This window comes from Cylas formicarius, unplaced genomic scaffold (assembly GCF_029955315.1).
Source record: "Cylas formicarius isolate icCylForm1 unplaced genomic scaffold, icCylForm1.1 PGA_scaffold_10__41_contigs__length_53128322, whole genome shotgun sequence".
NCBI lineage: Eukaryota > Metazoa > Arthropoda > Insecta > Coleoptera > Brentidae > Cylas > Cylas formicarius.
This window is the reverse complement of record NW_026844214.1, coordinates 12,392,904-12,412,129: the sequence shown is the minus strand read 5'-3', so window position 1 is coordinate 12,412,129 and position 19,226 is coordinate 12,392,904. Positions and strand designations below refer to the sequence as shown.

General features: G+C 32.7%; 2 protein-coding genes across 4 annotated transcripts in view; one reads left to right on the top strand and one right to left on the bottom strand.

Annotated features, from left to right (window-relative positions):
• Positions 1 to 2,596: 2,596 nt before the first annotated feature.
• LOC132708128 (GPALPP motifs-containing protein 1) lies at positions 2,597 to 9,280 on the top strand. Of its 2 annotated transcripts, none has more exons than XM_060680259.1 (2): positions 2,597 to 3,795; positions 9,144 to 9,280. In XM_060680259.1, the coding sequence occupies exon 1, from the start codon at positions 2,821 to 2,823 to the stop codon at positions 3,793 to 3,795; it is 975 nt and encodes a 324-aa protein (XP_060536242.1). In that variant the 5' UTR covers positions 2,597 to 2,820; the 3' UTR covers positions 9,144 to 9,280. The 2 variants fall into 2 exon arrangements, with proteins under 2 accessions (XP_060536242.1, XP_060536241.1); XM_060680258.1 differs by lacking the exon at positions 9,144 to 9,280 and adding an exon at positions 6,665 to 6,780 and having other exon boundaries at positions 2,598 to 3,795.
• Positions 3,802 to 19,226, bottom strand: part of LOC132708127 (uncharacterized) — a 175,314-nt gene continuing 159,889 nt past the window's right edge. The window contains exons 25-31 of one of the 2 annotated variants that reach the window (XM_060680256.1): positions 18,469 to 18,573; positions 14,610 to 14,681; positions 13,267 to 13,477; positions 12,373 to 12,494; positions 9,247 to 9,402; positions 9,049 to 9,186; positions 3,802 to 6,808 (exon numbers count right to left, since the gene is read on the bottom strand). In XM_060680256.1, coding sequence (XP_060536239.1) covers positions 6,632 to 6,808; positions 9,049 to 9,186; positions 9,247 to 9,402; positions 12,373 to 12,494; positions 13,267 to 13,477; positions 14,610 to 14,681; positions 18,469 to 18,573 — 981 coding nt within the window. In that variant the 3' untranslated portion in view covers positions 3,802 to 6,631. The remainder of the gene's footprint in view (positions 6,809 to 9,048; positions 9,187 to 9,246; positions 9,403 to 12,372; positions 12,495 to 13,266; positions 13,478 to 14,609; positions 14,682 to 18,468; positions 18,574 to 19,226) is intronic. The other variant, XM_060680257.1, reaches the window with a different exon arrangement.

Genomic DNA, 19,226 nt, shown 5'->3' with positions numbered 1-19,226 from the left:
GGTCGGCCAGTGATTCAAAATCGTTCCTTCCTGCTCCATCTCATCTTGATCATAGCAAATAGCAAATCCCTTGAACTTGTTTGGTCAATATATCGTAAATAAAAACGAAATTATCAAAGGTGATTAGATATTCGGCGAGCTTGCGTGGGGCAAAAATGTTATGACTGATTACCTCATGTACCGTCAAACCCAACGATATTTTCCCTATATGGAACCTGAACTTCAACTCTGAGTTTATTTCTGCAAAAGAGGTGAGAGCAGAGTTCTACAGACTCGAATGCCTCTTATTTTTTAAATTATATTAATTGGGCTCATCTCAAATTAGCATATTCACCCATTTTCCGGCATCCGCCGAAGAAAATTTACCAATACCAATTTTTCAAGCACAAACACCCAGGGCACCCGGTGGGAATCGAACCTATAACCTCCGGCAAGTGGAGTTGGCAGGTCTAATACCAACCGAGCTATCCTCGGTCCCGCCTCTTACTTATATTGAAAAACAGGCGGCGGCCGAGAATATTCCTTTGCTAAGGTGGTTCAATAGCAAAGAATAACTGATGTATTTTAATGCAAAAGATGTGCTTGGATTCCTCAAAGGCATCAATTCCTCCATCTCCATGTAAAATGGTCTCTTGGACATGAAGTAGAACAGAAAAAGATGGAGGGCACCAAGCGCAATGAGAGACTGCAGAGATACTAATAGATTGCGCGGTCATTTGCCATGTAATGTAGGCACTAAGAGCGAATACATAGCTCTAAATTTATTGTTATCATGATCCAAAAAAAAGGGGACATCTTAACTAGAATTAATTTATTTTATATAATAAATGGTCACAGACCAATATCAAACTTCTTCGGGCTCACCCAACCAAACAAATGAAAATCGCTTGCAACAATTGATATCCTATGTTTCCAAAAAGTAAAGTTTCTTCAACGCTGAATAAATAAATGAATAAATAATAAACTTAAGTGTGATTTTTAGATTTCGGATTAAAAAATAAGTTACTGTTACACATTAGCGCAATCGTGATAAACAAATTTATTATAAAAATACCTACACTGAACTGTTAAGAAACATGATTCTAATCGTCTAAAGTGTGGATGCTTGCGAAAATGCAAAACTTTTCTTTTGATACGCGTTTTAAGTTGGAACTATTTTATAATGCCTAGTAATTAAACTATTTTCCTTATTAATTGCTTTGTTACCAGGGTGACGCTCGTGTGTTAATACCCATGTTCTTATGTAGCGTTATTGTATTGTTCTCGTTTAAAGAGGATGTATGTGCTATTTTTCGTTTGTATACCGTGAAAATTAATTTTTTTCAATTTTGGTTGGTTTTGGTTAGTTTCTGTTATCCCCTTGGTGATGCCAAATCATCAAGGGGGTTGATTTTTTTCAATTTAGTTTGTGTTATCGCCTTGGTGATGCCTAACGTTGCTTAATAACGTAAGATATTTACACACGTGCGGCACCCTGGTAACAAAGCAACCAGTAAGGAAAGTATTACGATTGATTACTACGCATGATAAAATAGTTAATTTAAAACACATATAACAGTATAAGTTTTGCATTTTTCGCAACCATGTACACTTTAGATAATTAGAATCATGTTTCTTAACAGTTCAGTGTAGATATTTTTATAGTAAATTTGTTTTTCTACTCCAGTCTGCAAAATGCCTAATTACTGCTACTGCGGACATTTCCGGGATTTTACCGCACGGGTTTGGGAGCTATCGGATGTTTTCGCACACGGAACACGTGAATTCACGTTTCGACGATATTTTTTAATCCCGACGCTAGTCAAACTTCTCTGGATGCCACTTTCTTTTTTGATTATACAAATTCATGGGATTCAAATTCAATTATCCTAAACATCATGTCCTTTTAATTAACCGGAGTTAAAAGATATTGTTTGAAAAATAAAGCAAAGTGGAATTAATCTGGGCTCTTCTTCTTCTTTACCGCTTTACATGGTTACCACATAAGGCAATTTGGCTATCTTACATTTTAATGTAAATGCAATCGTCGTCAAAAGTTTTTCTTAACTGATACCATAAAAATCCGGCTCCTCTCGCTTGGTTTCATTTTTTTCCAATTTTTTAGGAAAGGACCAGACACTCGGCCATTACCGAGGTCAGTCGAAGGTTTAACTTATATTGCGGACTGTACCGATAACAGTTGTATCCTGGGGCTGTGGTGGAGCATTGCACGCGGCGGTTTAACCTCCGTTCGCTCCCGATAGAATCCCTTGTATTCGTCCCCAAAAGTTGGATATCGGTTTCCACTGTGTGGATTTAGTGTTTTGAGTGTTCAGTGTATGTTTTAAAGTGATAATCGACGTCGGCCCAGTCGTTTTTCCCTGTTCATGCCGGTATGGTGGCCGGATGGTCAGCGGGGGAAGCCGATTTTTTTTGGTATCGGTCAAAATCGTTTTTTGCTGGAGGAGCAAATTTTGGTTATATTTCTTCTTCGTACGTGTTGATCATTGACCAAAAGGGAAAATCCTCGACGGAAGTCGGTAATGGGCGAATGGCTATAGTAGACTTGCTCAACTGTTTGTAAAGAGCAAATGAGAGAGAGAGAGAGAGAGAGAGAGAGACAGTTCTATCCTACCAAGCTTTCAAAGTTGAAATAATCATCATTACTCTATGGTGAATTAGGTTTAATTCACGAGGAGTATGTAGCATAAACTGTTTGTTTACTAATGTTGGCAGTAGAAGAAAAAGTCGTGGTAGTAACCTATTTTATAAACGTCATAATAGGAGTAACGAAAGTTTAGGATTTGATACAGTTTGGCTCCTTATTTGTAAAGTAATAACATGAAAGGCATAGGTGATAGTGATTCTGTCGAAGCGCTTAAAGAAATTAAGAAAACAACATTTGGGCCAGCCTTGCCACCTCACTTAGTTATTAAAAAATCAAATAATTCCAGTCACAAAGACATTATTGGCCCTCCACTTCCACCATATATTTCTCAATCAGTTAATTCCATTTCTGACCAAGGTAACCAAGAGAAGATAATAGGTCCTGCATTACCTCCACATCTAGCCAAAGATTCAGAAAAAAAAGTTGAAAATTTAACTGAGCCTTCAAAATTGATAGGTCCATGTATACCTCCCGGCTTTACAAAGAATGTGCCGAGCACAATAGACTCTTGTCTGCATTCAGTTTCATCCATAAATGAACAAACTTCAAGTGAAAGTACAAAAATTCAAAGTAACGAGTCAGATGAAGAAGCTTATGGTCCTTGGCCAGTCGACAATCATAAACTATCAAGTTCCCATTTAGCACTAGAAGAAAGAGCACTGCAGCTTAAAATTGACAAACTAGATCCGAAACTTGCAGAACCTTCCAGGGAGGATTGGATGTTAAAGTTGCCTGAACAGAAGGTAGCACATTTTGGATTAGGGCCAAGGCAATTTAGGAAACGCGCTGGTCCAGATCTTTCGGATAGATCCGTCTGGACAGTAATACAAGGAAAAAGTAGTAATGAATCCCAAACAGAAAAAATAGATTTGAGTAAGGAAGCTGAATTAAAAGAAATTGTAAAAAGGGACCAGGAGCAGGAAGTCCTTTCCAGAAAATATAAAAAGAAAGAAAAAAGTCTATTGGAAATGCACACAAACAAAGTAAATCAACAGAAGAAAGAGGGTGCTTCAAATGAAAGGAGACCCTTTAGTAGAGAAGTGGATCTTCAAGTCAATCGATTTGATGAGGTACAAAAAAAAGCAATTTTAAAAAAAGCCCAACATTTGGATGATAGGTTTTCAAGTGGACAATCCAAATTTTTATAGGTTAGTACTGTAAATTGCAATGGTTATTTAGCTTATTATTTGTTAGTTAATATTCAAATGAAGCGATTATTTATAATAATTCACTGACCTTGTCATAACAGATTAATAAACGCTGCTTTGCAGGAATAATTGATATTATAAAACTTATACGCCTCACGAATTGCCTAAAGATAAAAAAGTAGTTATTTGTTTTACTAGTTAGAAAAGGATAAAGCTTTACAATAATTAATTTTACCTTTTAAAAGAAACTTCCATCGGTTTTTGCTGAGTAGAACTTGCTAACGTTTATCCAATCATTTTCTTGGCTTCTTGAGAGCTTGACTAAAACTGTTGCATTCAAGCTCTGAAGAAGCCAACAGGATGATTTCCGAAACGTTAGCAAGCCAACAGGATAATTGGCAAAATGTTAGCAAGTTCGATTCAACAAAAACCGCCGCAGGAGGAATTCAGAAGCTTTGTAAAAAGTAATTAGTTTTACCACTTACTTGCTGGTTTTTTAAATTTAAAAAATCACAATACTGCTGACTGCCTTGAAATCTGGTAACTCTGTCAAAATTAAAATACTAAACTTTAGACAATTATAGGACACACACAAAATTTGATCAAAACTTCACACATATTCGAAATATCCATTAATATAGGTTGGCTGTTTAAAAATAATTAAAAAATTTAAATAATACTAACCTAACACCTAACCAAACCTAAAGTTGCTTGTATATAAAAAAAAACAAGATTATCTGTTTATAAATGATTAGCAATACAAATTTTATTCTGTATGTATTTTTAATACTCCCTTAATTGTTGGTGAAAAAGAAGTAATTAGAATATATTAGTTTTTAAAACTTAAAACAATGATTCCATACTTTGCAGACTGCGAAAAGACCAATAAAAAAAAAGCCAAATTTACTAATCAATTTATTAAGCTAATATATTTATCACATTTTAAGCTGGTGGAGTCTATTCACTTAATATACATTTTTCTCAACCTAATAAGTACTTAAGAGTAAATTTGACTAGATAAAAGATGTATAAACAACTTTAAAATTATATATCTGTGTATTTAATTACATTATCTAAAAGTAAATGCGACATCTAAATCAATGTAAATGTCTAATTAGACTTATCTGTTATACACATGTCAACAATGAAAAATAGTTTTTAAAATATATTTTTAGGTCAACAATTTTACTATTTGGTATTTCGTTAAGTTTAACAATTTTACATCGTTAGTTATCATATACACACAGCACATATAAATGGGAGTGGCTCTATCCGTTTTTCTTTTCTTAAAAGGGGTAATTGTTTCAAATGCTTGCCTATCGAATTTTTATGACATTTTAATTATTTTGAGTAAATTTTGATCAGAAAGAGTATTAATATTTGGTCAGTTTTGGATTCATCAACTTATTTTCGAGTTATGACATAAAATGGAATTAAAAACTTTGGAAATTGGGGATTATAACACTTGAGCTGAAAAAATTAATTAAACATTGCTGCTCCCCAGGTTTTCGACTTGTGAATGTTAAACGTGGTGATTCATTTTCAGTGCCTCTTTACTATTTCTTAATTAAAAATTCTGAGGTTAATAATTTCAAATGAATAATCAGATGTGAAGTTATTTTGAAAACCTTTAGCCAGTGATTATTGTTGCTATTTTATTTGCGACGTTTAGTACCCAAGGGACAATGAAGTTTTTTTATGTTGAGTTGGGTCCAGTGAGTGCGCGATTTGAGTGAAACTAATAAAAATTTTAGGACAGCATTTTATTCCAAAAGTAGAGATTTCTGGATTCGAATGGACGCTCCTCCTCCTTGCTATTTTTAATGGCCAATTTGGTGGCGACGTTAAATGTTCTGTTAAAAATATTTTTAATCTTGAAATCTTAGAGCTTCAGAACCTTTTGGTAAACATGTTTTTGATTAGCAATGTAATTTCCAAAATATGTTTTTTTTTTATTGGTTTTGAGTTTAGTTTAACAGCAGTTTAATCGTTTTTGCAATTTAAATAGGCAATAACAATAATTTTGGTCTCCTATATATAATTTATATTTAAATTACATTAAAATAGTTCCCTACACTTTTTTTAATCGCGAGAACGTTTATTTTACTGAAAATTGACACTCTTGCTCAGTGTAAATTTTCAATACTTTCTCAAATGGTTCAGGCGAAATACTGTATGCGTTTAAACCTCAATTAAAACATTATGACCCTTGATCTACCACAGAGGGAAAACTTCGGAAGTGAAAAACCTTGTTTCTTGGGAGTGTCTATTTATATATTTCTCTGAAAATGGAATATCGAATTATGTTGGTCACTTTTGTCGCTATGACTAGATCAAGGTCACAATTTTTTATTGCATAGGGTATATGATAGCGCCATTTTTAGTTTACGCAAAACGAAGTGAACTAATATGCAACGTCCTAAGTTAAATAAGAAACATCTTTAACACAAACGACGTTGATGTTGGGTTAGTTTTATTTTTTTGTAAAAATTTTGTCTTCAGTAGGATTTGAACCCAGCAGTTCTTGCGGTTCCTACACATGCTATAATCGTTTACGCTCAAATTGAAATGTTCAAAATGGCCGTATACACGTGACGCGTGTCGCCTGAGAATGCGATGTGTACATTTTTCTGTCACAGGTGTAACACGGGTATATCTGAGAAGATAATAACGGTATCTCACTCGGCCGTGAGTATTTTGAAGCGCCGATGAAAACGGTAAATCGTGATTGAAAATATCATGGAAATATCACACGTTCCTCTCGTTCTTTGCCTAACGGTCGAAAGAAAAAGATAAGTTGATCACCCACAACTTACATTGTTCAACATCACCGTATTTATTTACTTATACTAACTTTATATCTATTTAGTTTAATCGACACTTTTCCCACGGCCGTCTTTAATATGGCTCCGGCTTCCTCCGTCGACGCGCCTTCCACGGTTTGCCCATTGACCGAAGTCAGCAGATCGCCGATTGATATTCGACCGTCTGCTTCGGCTGCACCTCCGGCGATCTAAAACAAAAAACGCTGCAGACTAGTTAGAGTTCTCCAAACGATATACCGTTTTTACAACCTTTTATGGTTTTAACTTCGGAATGAGTTTAAGACCCGCCTGTTATAAAGTGAAAGGAACCATTCTTTGCAGCATGTGTAACACAATCCAATGTCGTATTTAAGATGTTAGCCGACAAGAACTGTACCGTAGGGACTGTTGTATTTTAAATGTGGGGAAATTTTCTTTGATTAAACTGATATATTAAGTCATATTAGTGTGCTTTTTATAAATCTTCCTAAAACACTCTCTACTTGAGGTAGCTCGATTTCAATATTTCAATATCTTGTCCTCCACTCTAAAATTCTTCTTGATTCCATCAAAACTTCTCTTATTGATGGTTTGTAATAAAAACAAATTCTTCGTACGAAAGCACGCAAAGTCTCTTGGTAACAGTCATGTAAAGTTTTAATTTAATTTAGTTAAAACAATATCCTTCCGATACGCATCATATATCAACCGGTCTCACTATTCCGGCATGGTGCATGTCAAGTAGACTTTTTGGCACTCCATGATCTTTCCCCGTTTTTCTTGGACAATTTTCACGATTTCACATCCACATCCATTATAAATCAATTATCTACATAAGATTTTGTATTGCTTTCCTAGGAAAACATTTTAGAGTCATTATGTTAAACTCTTAAAATGTTTGAGCTTTCTAATGTGTTTTTAATATAGATCAACCTATCTAATGTTCAAATTCAACTTGAAATCTACCTCAAGTAGGGACTGTTTTAGGAAGATTTATAAAAAGCACACTAAAATAAATTAATATAACAATTTAATCAAAGAATATTTCACTACCCTTAAAATACAACAATCTGCACGAGACAGTTCTTGTCTGCTAACATCTTAAATACGGCCCTGGCTTGTGCGTGCTAAAAAGAGTGGTCAATTCCGCTTTACAATAGACGGGTCTTAAATTCACTCCGAAGTCAAAACCATAAAAGGTTGTAAAAATGATATATCGTTTGGAGAACTCTACATCCGTGGAATTAACAGAAGAAACAGGAATTAGAAACAGCGAAAAAAGAAAGAACCGAGACGTGTTAATAAAGGAAGAGAAGAAAAAGATTGTTTGTTACGAACATCATGCAACAACCATAGGTCACTGTTTCAACATTTTTTTTATAATAGTAACGGTTATGTTTCGGTAAAGGTAGCGATGACCAAATAAAACTTTTATTTACCTTTATTTGTAACTAAGAGGTTCCCCTTATCTTTATAACCTAACGTTTTATAGCGCCAAAGACTACATAATTTGTTTACAATATATTTTATTTCGGGTACTTGTCGTTGTATATATTGCTTTGTAAGTTAAAATTATATCTCATATTTTTTTTGCAAAGATCATCTTTTAATCATTTTTTGAAAAGGAACATGTCTCCAAGTTTCCGGGATGTTGCTTAAAATGCGACATACTACCCATTTTTTTTATTATTTCTGTCAATTCGAAAATAAGAAGCCAGGTTCATTTGGTTCACTTTTGAATAACTTATCTGATTAGTAATATTAAACATCTTGGAATCTTTTAAGAAACGTATCCAAATATCTTACTGCAATATTGCTCTTGCAAAAAACCTAAGGCGATTTTGGAATACTTATTTACGTATTTATAAACATTTTCGTATAAAGCAGCACTGTCTATGACGGTTATTCGAAGCACATGGGAGTCGGGGTTTCAGAGTATCTGTAGAATATTTATTAGATGCTTTAAGATTTATAAAGGTTTTACAGAGTATCCCAAGAGTTAAAATGTTACTTATAAGGTTTTTAAAGACACTATAAAATCTTTTTATGAAACCTGAAGTAACCAACCCCCCAAAGGTTTTATAAAGAAACTAACAGAATCGTTTTTGGATAAAATATTATAAAACTCAATGTAATTTGGTATTTATTGGACGTCATTAAAACTGTTATACAAGCTAAGGTTTCTTCTCGAACTTTATTATTACAAAATAACGGGGCAACCGACTTATATGGATTGATTTGAAGAAGATGCTCTTCACAAATTTTTAAAAGGTTATTTAAGTCATAACAGCTTATTATTAGTAATAACCTGAGAGGGGATGGCATATAAATCTAATAAAACATATTTATTGTATATGCTGGATATATGGATAATAGGTTCAATAAAATAACTAATTAGGATTTGGTTCTAATATTAGTGTTAATGAATGACAATTTAGGCTCCACTTACGATATCCGAAATGAACACTCCCTTTTTGGACTTCAAGGCCATAACGCTTATCCCTAGGCCCTTTCCTGGTTTCTTAACCAAATCTATTTCCACAGGTATGAATTGTACCTTCATCGGTCTATATACGAGAAGCTTCATCTGCAAAAATAACCAGCTTTACCACACTACACGCCCGCCGTGCGTTCGGGGGTTAATCACCTTTGGCAGTGTTTGTCTCAATGATTGAGACGCGATGATATTGGTGACGTCCTTCAAGGATGTGCCGTTCACGTCCAAGACTTGATCGCCGGGTTGCAATCTTCCGTCCTTGTGTGCCGCGCCCCCGGGGTATATATCTGTCAGGATTATTCCTTCCTGCAATTAAAATATTGTTAATTATCGGAAATTAAACGAATTCATTAAAAACTATTTTTTTTTGTTATAAGAAATGATATTAAAAAGCTAAGTACTAACTAAACAAAACTAATCGGTGACAATGTAAAAAATATGGTTAATATTTTGTTAAAAGTGACTCAAAATGTAAGTATGGTATGTCTTAAAGTATACCGTATTGACCAATCATATTGTAGGATCGAGTATCAGGGACGTACTTTTAACGTGTTTTAAAAATATTAAGATTTTTTGTTGCGATTAATATGGGAGGATTTATTTTTTATGGCTTTCATTATTTTGGGTATTCAAGGTAAACTGAATGTTTCGGCAATTAAAAACCTTAAATGTACAGTGTTGTCCAACCTTGTACACTGTTCAGAGAAACCGTTTTCGACCGCTGACAAAAAAGGTACGATATTTTTTTTGGACGGCTTTAAAACCCGAAGTAACGGCTTTCCGCAATTTCAATTGTTTCAACCGACATCATTACGGGAAAAATAATTAATTTTGGGGGACGGTTCTTCAAAAGTCAAGTCGATATACTTTGAGACAAAGTTTATCCATATAGAGGGTTCCTCACACTCGATGGCATATTAGAAGTATATCGAAAATGGAAAAAGATAGATATTCAAAAATTGGATTGCTGAAACTATAATCTCTATTATTAAAATATTTGGATATGGCTATTGGCGTTGCCACAATCTACTCGAACCAGACACCAACATCATATTTTTTTAAATGGAATTCCCTGTACATTATTACATTTTTGGATTCTTAATTTATATTTTATTGGATAATATCATTGTAAAGCTGTCAACAAAATTTCAGATTTTTATTTAAAACGGTCGTAACATCGTATATTATTTTAGTCACAGATGAAAATGAATTTAAATACAGGGTTTGGACGTCATAGAATTTAAAAATGTGATAATATATATTTAAAAAAAATGAAGCTGGTGTGTGGTTCGAGTTAAATGCCCATCTTTATCCTCTCCATAGTTTTAATATGCCATCGAATTTGGGGACCATTGTATTTTAAGCTATGCTCTGTATCTTACTGCTAGAGAGTTATAAATCATTATTAAACTATAAAACTTAGTGGTTTTTGGCATATTCCATGGGCGTAACATTGCAGCTATGATGACAATGCGCGGAGTGGTAGCTAGACGTTCCTTAGTGTTTAAAATTTGAATTATAGTCACTTTCGGGCAGTTGTGTTCAAACGGTGAACTGTAACGAGAAACTGTAAAGGATGAAAATATTGCCATTAAAAAATAATACATTTGTTTTATTTAAAAAAGAAATACCTAACATTGGACAAAATAATGTCTGAAATGAAAAAGTATGATTATGAAAAATGTATTTTCGTTACGCAAAAATTTAAAACAAAAATCAATTTATTAGCGAAAGAAAGATATCATTTTTAAAATAGGGAACGTTGAAACTCTCTTGCAAGAGGGAATAAATACAGTGGATAGTGCCACTAATTATTTCACTGGATTCGCTACTTGGAACGGGAGTAGTAATATTTTTTAAATAACAATATTTATTACAATTCATCAATTTTCATATTATTTTTCGAGTTTTTATTTATCTGCCCATCTCTATAATTATGTAGTACCGGCGCTGTCATATTATTCTCACTCATCAAACTCGTCTTTCTAAAGTATACAAATTAGTATATCCCTAATGGAGGAATGATTCGTAGTGTGTATTAAAAACTAAAATACGAAATTGGTAGGAAACTATTGTTGTAATTTCCCTGAACTTATATTTTCTTTAAGTTGTCCACGCTTTTTAATTATTGCAAATTTACATTTAATAACTCTCTCGCAAAAAAGAAGAAAATACTAATTTAATCCACCCATAGAATATTTTTATGCCGGGTATTAATCATGTAGCTTAACTTTGAGGAATGATTTTTGAGATAATTTTAAGTCAAAAAGTTCATACAAATGTGGTTTCGCTTTTGCGATACATGATGTTAAAGTTTTGTTTTTCGTACGTAATATTTGAAATAATGTTGACGTTTGGGGTGGTCTGTTAACAAGCGAAATTAGAATTAGATTTTGATATGGCTCTTAGCAGTCAATATAAGAAAATTCTACTGATTATGAATTCATCAACAAAAATTTAAAAAATGAAATAAATTGCGTTATTTTTTGAATTAGAATCATTTTTCAACAACTGTTTGTGTAAGAAAATTATTGTAGCTGCACTGCTGATGAGTTAAATGAAATTTTTAATAAAAAGTTTATTAAATAAATAATAATAATTTTGGAAGTTGGTAGATTTATAAATAAAAGAAAAGTAAAAATGATTTTAAAATGTAATTTTTCAAGTTAATTATTTCAAGTTAAAATATCTCGGATTCTTAGGAAGGGTTGCTTATAGGGATTTCTACATTTTATTAACAATTTACAAAAATCTATTTTTTGCGAAGATCTTGCAGACCCTTATTTATATGACCTTTTTGTATTAAAATTAGCAAAGGAATCCTTCCTTAACATTAAGCTACATACTTAATATACTTTAAGTATAACAACAAACACACAAATACCATACATGTAATATAAATTGTAGAACGCATACTTTATCTCAATGTGTCTGTATCGTCTTGGCATTTGACGGAAATTATCGATATAACCTGTCGATGGCAAAAAAAAAACACGTGACCAGTCAGTATCGTAGGACAGAGCATTATGGACAGACTTTTAGGGTTAAAAATAAATATTACATTATGTTTATTTATTTATAATAGGATCACATTAGTACTAATTGAAAAAACGTTGACATTAAATATATACAAATTTTCAATAATTATACATTAATCATACTTGGTTTACCCAGTAATAATAGATCGTGATTACTTTTTGGTTGAAGGTCCATCCAAAGCCAAGACGATATACTTTGAGACACACTATACCTCGCTTTGGATTATGGGATACTCACGGTGACTGCGGTGTCTTTGCCGCCTACGAATACAACCCCCAGAGTTTTATTTTCGGTATTTATTTCGATACTAGTTTCCTTGCCGGGAACAATGGAAGCCGTTAGGGGGTCGGGAGGTGGTTCTAAAAATTATAATATTTATTATCATATTAGAAACAAATAAATAAACGAAGTTCATTTTTTTAATCAGAGATATTTTTTTGTGTTGAAAACTATAATAATTTTCATTAAAAAGGGAAATCAATCAGAACTACAAAATTAATTTTTATTTTTATTTTAATGAAGACTGACAACATTGTAATTGTCAAATATAAAAACTAAAGAAAAAATAAACGAAAATTTCTTGAGAAAGCAAAAGCAAAAACAGTTTTACACAATAAAACTGTATATTTTGAGCCAATGAAAAAAAGGTTTTTGATGAAAAAAATATTCTGTTTTACGCCGTTTTTACGTTCGAAATCACGCTATTTGAAAAGCAAAATTTTATGTAATAAATTACAATCATTAATTCCATATTCTATAACAAAATCAGAGCCGTTTGGTTGCTATTCACGTACGGCCCGTTTAACTTTATTTGAAAATCTGTAAAAAATATAAATATATATGAAGGCATTTTTTCATTCCTTGGAACTTTCTTCACATATTTTAATTTAAATAATCTATACCTACGTTTGTAGGTACAAATATATGTATCTATCAATGTCTCCGCCTGAAAGCCTGTGTTATATAATTGAAGTGGATATACTTTAGTGGTATTTGTTGGTATTCAAAAAAATAAATAAAAAGTAAAATTAAAAATTTAAATGAAAAAATCGCAATTGTTCCTCACTCAGCAAGTAGTACACATAATGACACGTAATATAAGAATCTAAATCTGTATTTAAATTGGCTCACCGGGTATGGGCGTGGGCGAACGAGATGGAGCGGTCACTTTTAAAGCAGATCGTGGGGTATGATGATTCCTCAAATCAACAACATCGTTGGTCTGAAGGGCGGGAGTTGGTGTGGTGGGCACGGGGGTTACCGATCTGGAAGTATCTTTTGCGCTGGGATTAGATACCACCAGAGTTACCAATCCCTCTGTCCTTCTTAATAAAGTGGCAGCCTACAAACAATTAATTTAAATTGATAGAAGATATGTGATCTGGTTTTAGAAAGAGGTGTGATCCGATTTTACAATAACCAAAACTCAAAAAGCATAAAATCCGGGTTGCTATTCGTATAAAACTCTGTAAATTCCGCCACGTACAGCGAGCGATGTGATAATATGTATTATATCCTGCGTATTAGAAAAATATCCTTTAAATTTGTAGAGTGGATCAAATTGGATACTTTTGAATTTTTAATTAAAATTCTATTCCAAAATGCAGAACAGCAAGTAATTTGTATTAGGACCTATACCCTGTAAGGGTAAAGTAACTTTTTTGTGTTTTATGAAAATGGAATTCCAAGCACCAACATTAGTTTTCGTTTAAAAGCGTCCAATTTAAAACACCCTGTAGAGGACATCACGATATAATGAGATATATTTGTTGGGTATGTTTTTTTATAAGCTTTTGCGATAAAATTTTGGAATGGGATATAAGATATATTATGGCTCGACGTGGATCGGAGGCTTGAGCAAGTAATTAAAATTTAATTGTTTATGTACGTTCCTGCTAATTTTTGCAAACATGCCTGAAAATAATTCAAAATATAGTACTATTTTGGAAAAAACGTTTATGCAATTATAACTCGATTCCCAAATTCAATTCATGAAAATAAACTTGTAGGAAAAATAATCTGTACTGTACTCTAATATTTCTTTCGAAACTCTAACTAATTAGAGTAAAACAAGATGATCTAGTCTAAAGGGCAAACAAGTACTTAAATAGTTGTACTATATTCACATGTCCTTAGTTTTTAATGCTCCCATTGCACTTAAATACATGCCATTATCTAACTTGATCATTCCGGTGAAACAATTCTATGCGCATTCAACAATATCGCTGCATACAAATCAAAACCACAAGCAATTTCATAGAACAAGAACTTAAATAATATCCGAACGAAAGCTGTCACTATAAGCAGGATAACACATACACAAATTAAACTAAATAATGTTTATAGTCTATTTAAAAATTTTGGGTATTACCAGTTCTTGAAAAAATTGAAAAGTTCAAGAGTAATTTTTATAATTTTTTCATCTTACCGATTAAATAATTTAGTAGAATGGAACCTAACTGCTATCTACTTACCGTATCATAGCTAGCGCCGACTAACGAATCTTTATTGACAGCCAGGATCATTTCTCCAATTTCAAGGCCAGCCTTCAAAAAATAAAAATGAAACATTGAGCAAGTCACACGAACAACTAAAATAAAGCACCCTACCGAAACTCTTGAAGCCCTACATACATCTACGACAGTTCCGAAACACAATAATCTTTGCGTGGTACCAACTTGTAACCTGCGTGGCAATATCAATTTCCTAATTAAATTAGACGAAAATAATTAATTACTTTCGCACATTAGAAAAAATGAGTATGTATCGACCTAATAATAATGAAGTTATATAATGTGCAAATATATAAATATAATGCCAGACTGAAACACGGTGTCCCAGGAAGTTGATGAAAATTAATCAGCGGGAAGAGGTTATTTAGAATCAAAATAATCTTATATGAGCTCCATTATATGTTGCAACCATATAGCTACTAGAGATAGAGACACCCTGCCTATGCCGATAAAACAGAAACTTATAAAGCAACCATGAAAAAAATTTTGAGTAGGTTCATTCCATATGGGCTTGCCGGAGATTTTAACCAATGACCTCGCGACATTCAACAACCAACATGGCTGCTGACAGATCGTCAATAAGTTTGGATGCGGCATTTTTACTGCAGTATTACCGCAAAACATGCTTCGATCTCGTCAAATGTTCTGGAAAAACGAGTTAAGTGTGTGAAAATCGCTGTTTAGAAAGAACATAAACAAAATATAAAATCGTCCACATATGTAATAGGTATATGTTTTACCGGGTCCGAAATTGGATATATATATATATATATATATATATATATATATATATATATATATATATATATATATATATATATATATATATATATATATATATATATATATATATATATATATATATATATATATTTTCACGGATGGAGAAATGTGATGACACTATATTCCGGGATATCATCCGTTCGCTTGTTGAACTCCGACTGGAATCCTGCAGACGTTTCGCCAAAATCTCACTTGGCATCTTCAATGCTCGCGCTCCGAAAACACTTCGAACACTGAGAGAGAACACTTGAGAGTTCAACAAGCGAACGGATATCCCGGAATATAGTGCCATCATATATATATATATATATATATATATATATATATATATATATATATATATATATATATATATATATATATATATATATATATATATATATATATATAAGTGGAGGTAGTCCTTTGCTACAAATTGCCGCAACCAGAACGTGCTGCCAACATTTACAAGGTTGTCTTATCACACACGCACTAGACAGACACAAGCTATCCTGGACAAAGCTAGCAAGGCCATACTCCAAGACCACATCAGGCGGACCCGGTACGAAATTAGTGAGACTGAGCTACAACTTCTCAGACTTCACCTGCAACTGAGCAAAAAGATCCATCAGTTGCTGTGGGACCGCATAGAATTATTAACATCATGGCGCACTGAGAAAAAAAACTGTAGAAGAAACTAGAAATCCTTCAGTCAAATTTCAATCAGGTCAAGTGTCAAATACAAACTGAAGCAGTACAGTTCATAATATTTCAGCATACCATCTTCCCGATATAGAAGTCAGCGTACTGAATAAAGGATTTAACTATGCAATAGCTTCAAAAAGAGATCGTTTCCAAAGTCGAAGCAAGTCTTTCCACCATAGACGAACAAGATGCGGAGTTAATTAGGCAAGATATCGCCAGAGTCTTAAGACAGTCAAAACCACCGCAACCAAACTTAAGCAGAGAAGAAATGCAAGCCTTAAGGAATCTAAACAAAAACGAAAATATTCTAATAATGCCAGCAGACAAAGGAAATGCCACTGTCGTCATGAATACGTCGGATTATAAGGCAAAATTGGAGGATATTTTGAATGACCCAATATACAAACTAGTCACCAGAGCTCCCACGACATATCTGGAAAAAACAACTAAGTCCAAAATTCTCGATTCATCAATAAACGAGGATACAAAGAAGAAACTTATTCCGAGGGAAAAATCGAGTCGTTGCCCAAAATTCTACGGGCTCCCAAAGATGCATAAGGACGGCGTTCCCCTGCGTCCAATCGTAAGCGCCTTTAACTCACCATTATGCAAGCTGGAAAAACATCTGGCCAGGGCACTTCAGCCCATTTTCTTTTTCTCCCATCCTTTGCGTCAGGCTGATAAAACTCAAGAAAGAGAGGAAAACCAAAACATATTTAGCTCCAGGCAATTTTCGATTACCAAACAATTAATTAAATAGTAATCCTAAACCCTAAAAATAATTCCATAAATCATAAAAATGTTAATTTTATATTTACAATTAAAGAAAAAAAATTGCAAATTAAGGTTATAGATCCTAAACGTAGTAAATATCCATATAAGAACAGACTTGTTTTCAAAAATAACAAAACCAAAACAAAACTCTTTAACCATAAATTAATAAACACGGTGTTTTTATTCTCCTTCGCTTAATTTTATCATCGACTTCTCGGGACGTTTTCTCTCTGTCTTCTTTATACTTTCCAATAAGGAACTAACATTTTTTTTTAGTTCAAATATAGCGTTACAACTATTTGAACACGAACACTTTTATTTTATGATTATCTATTGGGTCTTTGCTTGAAAGCGATTTAAAATAATTGTAAAATTTCGTTTCGGAACTATCAATAGAATAAGAAAGTTGTTTAGCACATTCGCAACATGTTTAATATAAGTATAATGCCATGCACTAAACTATACAGCGACAGTCTTGACTAGCTACATACCATCATGCATTCAGAAACAAACGCAACAAAAGCAACTACCATCGTAATTGCTCGATAAATACATATATATAATTTCATAATATTATTACTATTTTTTTATTAACTATTTTTGAATAGAATTGTAGGTTTCTTATTTTTTCATATAGTATATTTCTAGTATTTGAAAGCACTTCTAATCTTATGACATATTAATCTAACAAAATCTCTTTTTTTAAAGGAGAAACTTATTTGAAGGATAAAATCAATGTGCTTTTTATGAGGAACTTTTTATGTGTTCCAAATATACACAACCAAATTTAACCCAAGGCATATTTCCGTTATGTGTTGTTTGCTTATAATAAAATTAAATTCTTAATTTGTTTCTATATACAAGGTTGTTCACGCTATACAGCACATATTGTGGTCACAATAAAAGGTTTTCAAAAAGTAATATGCTATATGTGGAGTGCTATTATGATCAGTAGTATTTTTTAAATCATAGCATAGCATTTGGATTCTACGAGCAAAATAAGTTTGTGTATCGTAAACCATTTTCTATATCTCAATTATGAAAGCCGTTCCGTTATATACAGGGTGACCAAAAATTCTTATCTAATAACTTTAAGTGGCTATAACTTAATAATAGTGTTAGTTAGTTTCTGTTCGGCACTTTTTGAATGCCAGTTTTGAAAAGATAAGGTAAGGTAAGATTCGCTGATACAATTAAAATCTTTCTTATGTATTTGAGAAATTAAAATTAGATTACATTTTCACAAAACTCAAATTATTTTTGTATTTTGGACATTTTTTTAAGCAACGAACCACCACTTGGAGTTGGTTATTTTAACACAAGAAAATTAGAAAATCATGTATTTTCTACAGGCTGACAATTTGATTCCTTTTTATATACTACACTACATAATTTTTACACTACGCTGAAACCACAAAAAACACTAGGTATATCATACCTAATCGGCGATATCAGCAATTTCTAATAATTTTACATATAACGCAGGTCATCACAAATAAAATAAACGCTTTCGTTAGCTACCGACAACATATTAATAATTACTTTGTTTATGTGTAAGATTCTAGCAATTTTACAATACCTTTTCCGCAGAACTGCCTTCCTGTATGTCTGATATAAAGATACCTTGTCCGACTTTTGCATGCTTCCCTTCGATTATCATAATGCCCAAGCTTTGGTTTGCCTGCTTTAAAAAAAGAATAAATAAATAAATAAAACAAAAGTCAACAAAAACAACGGCTCCAAACGCAAAAGAAGCAACACAAGTTTTTTCAATAAAATATTTCATATACCAAAGTACCTAATCTGATTAAAAACAAAAAAAATTACAAATTGAATAAAAATTGCACTTCGTTGTTGTCTAAAATCTATGATTTAGACTGTAAAACTATGCCGCACTGTGATCAAATCTTTCAAATTAGCACCCAAAAATTATAAAAGCCAAATATTCTAAAAACATGACTAAATGCAGTTTATTATATTATAATTTAATTATTACTTATCATGTCAGATTCTAGGTACAATTTTTTGAAGTTTTTTGTGGCATATTTTTTAAGCTTGGTTTACAATATAAGAATTTTTCGATACTTCATCAATGTGGTCAAATTTGATTATACAACGAGTTGTTTTTTTGATCAATAGGTTAGGGTCATGGGATGAGTGACAGAACTGTGGATGCCAGGTATAAATTTGCGTTGCAGTTAATTAACATCAAGCACCGACTTCACAGGATTAGTATAAGTGATTATTAGTTTGTTTCCTCATGATCCTTTGTCGAACATGGTAGAGTGTTCGTTCTTTCGTTTAATAGAATATTCAACGAAGCATATCTGAGGTTTA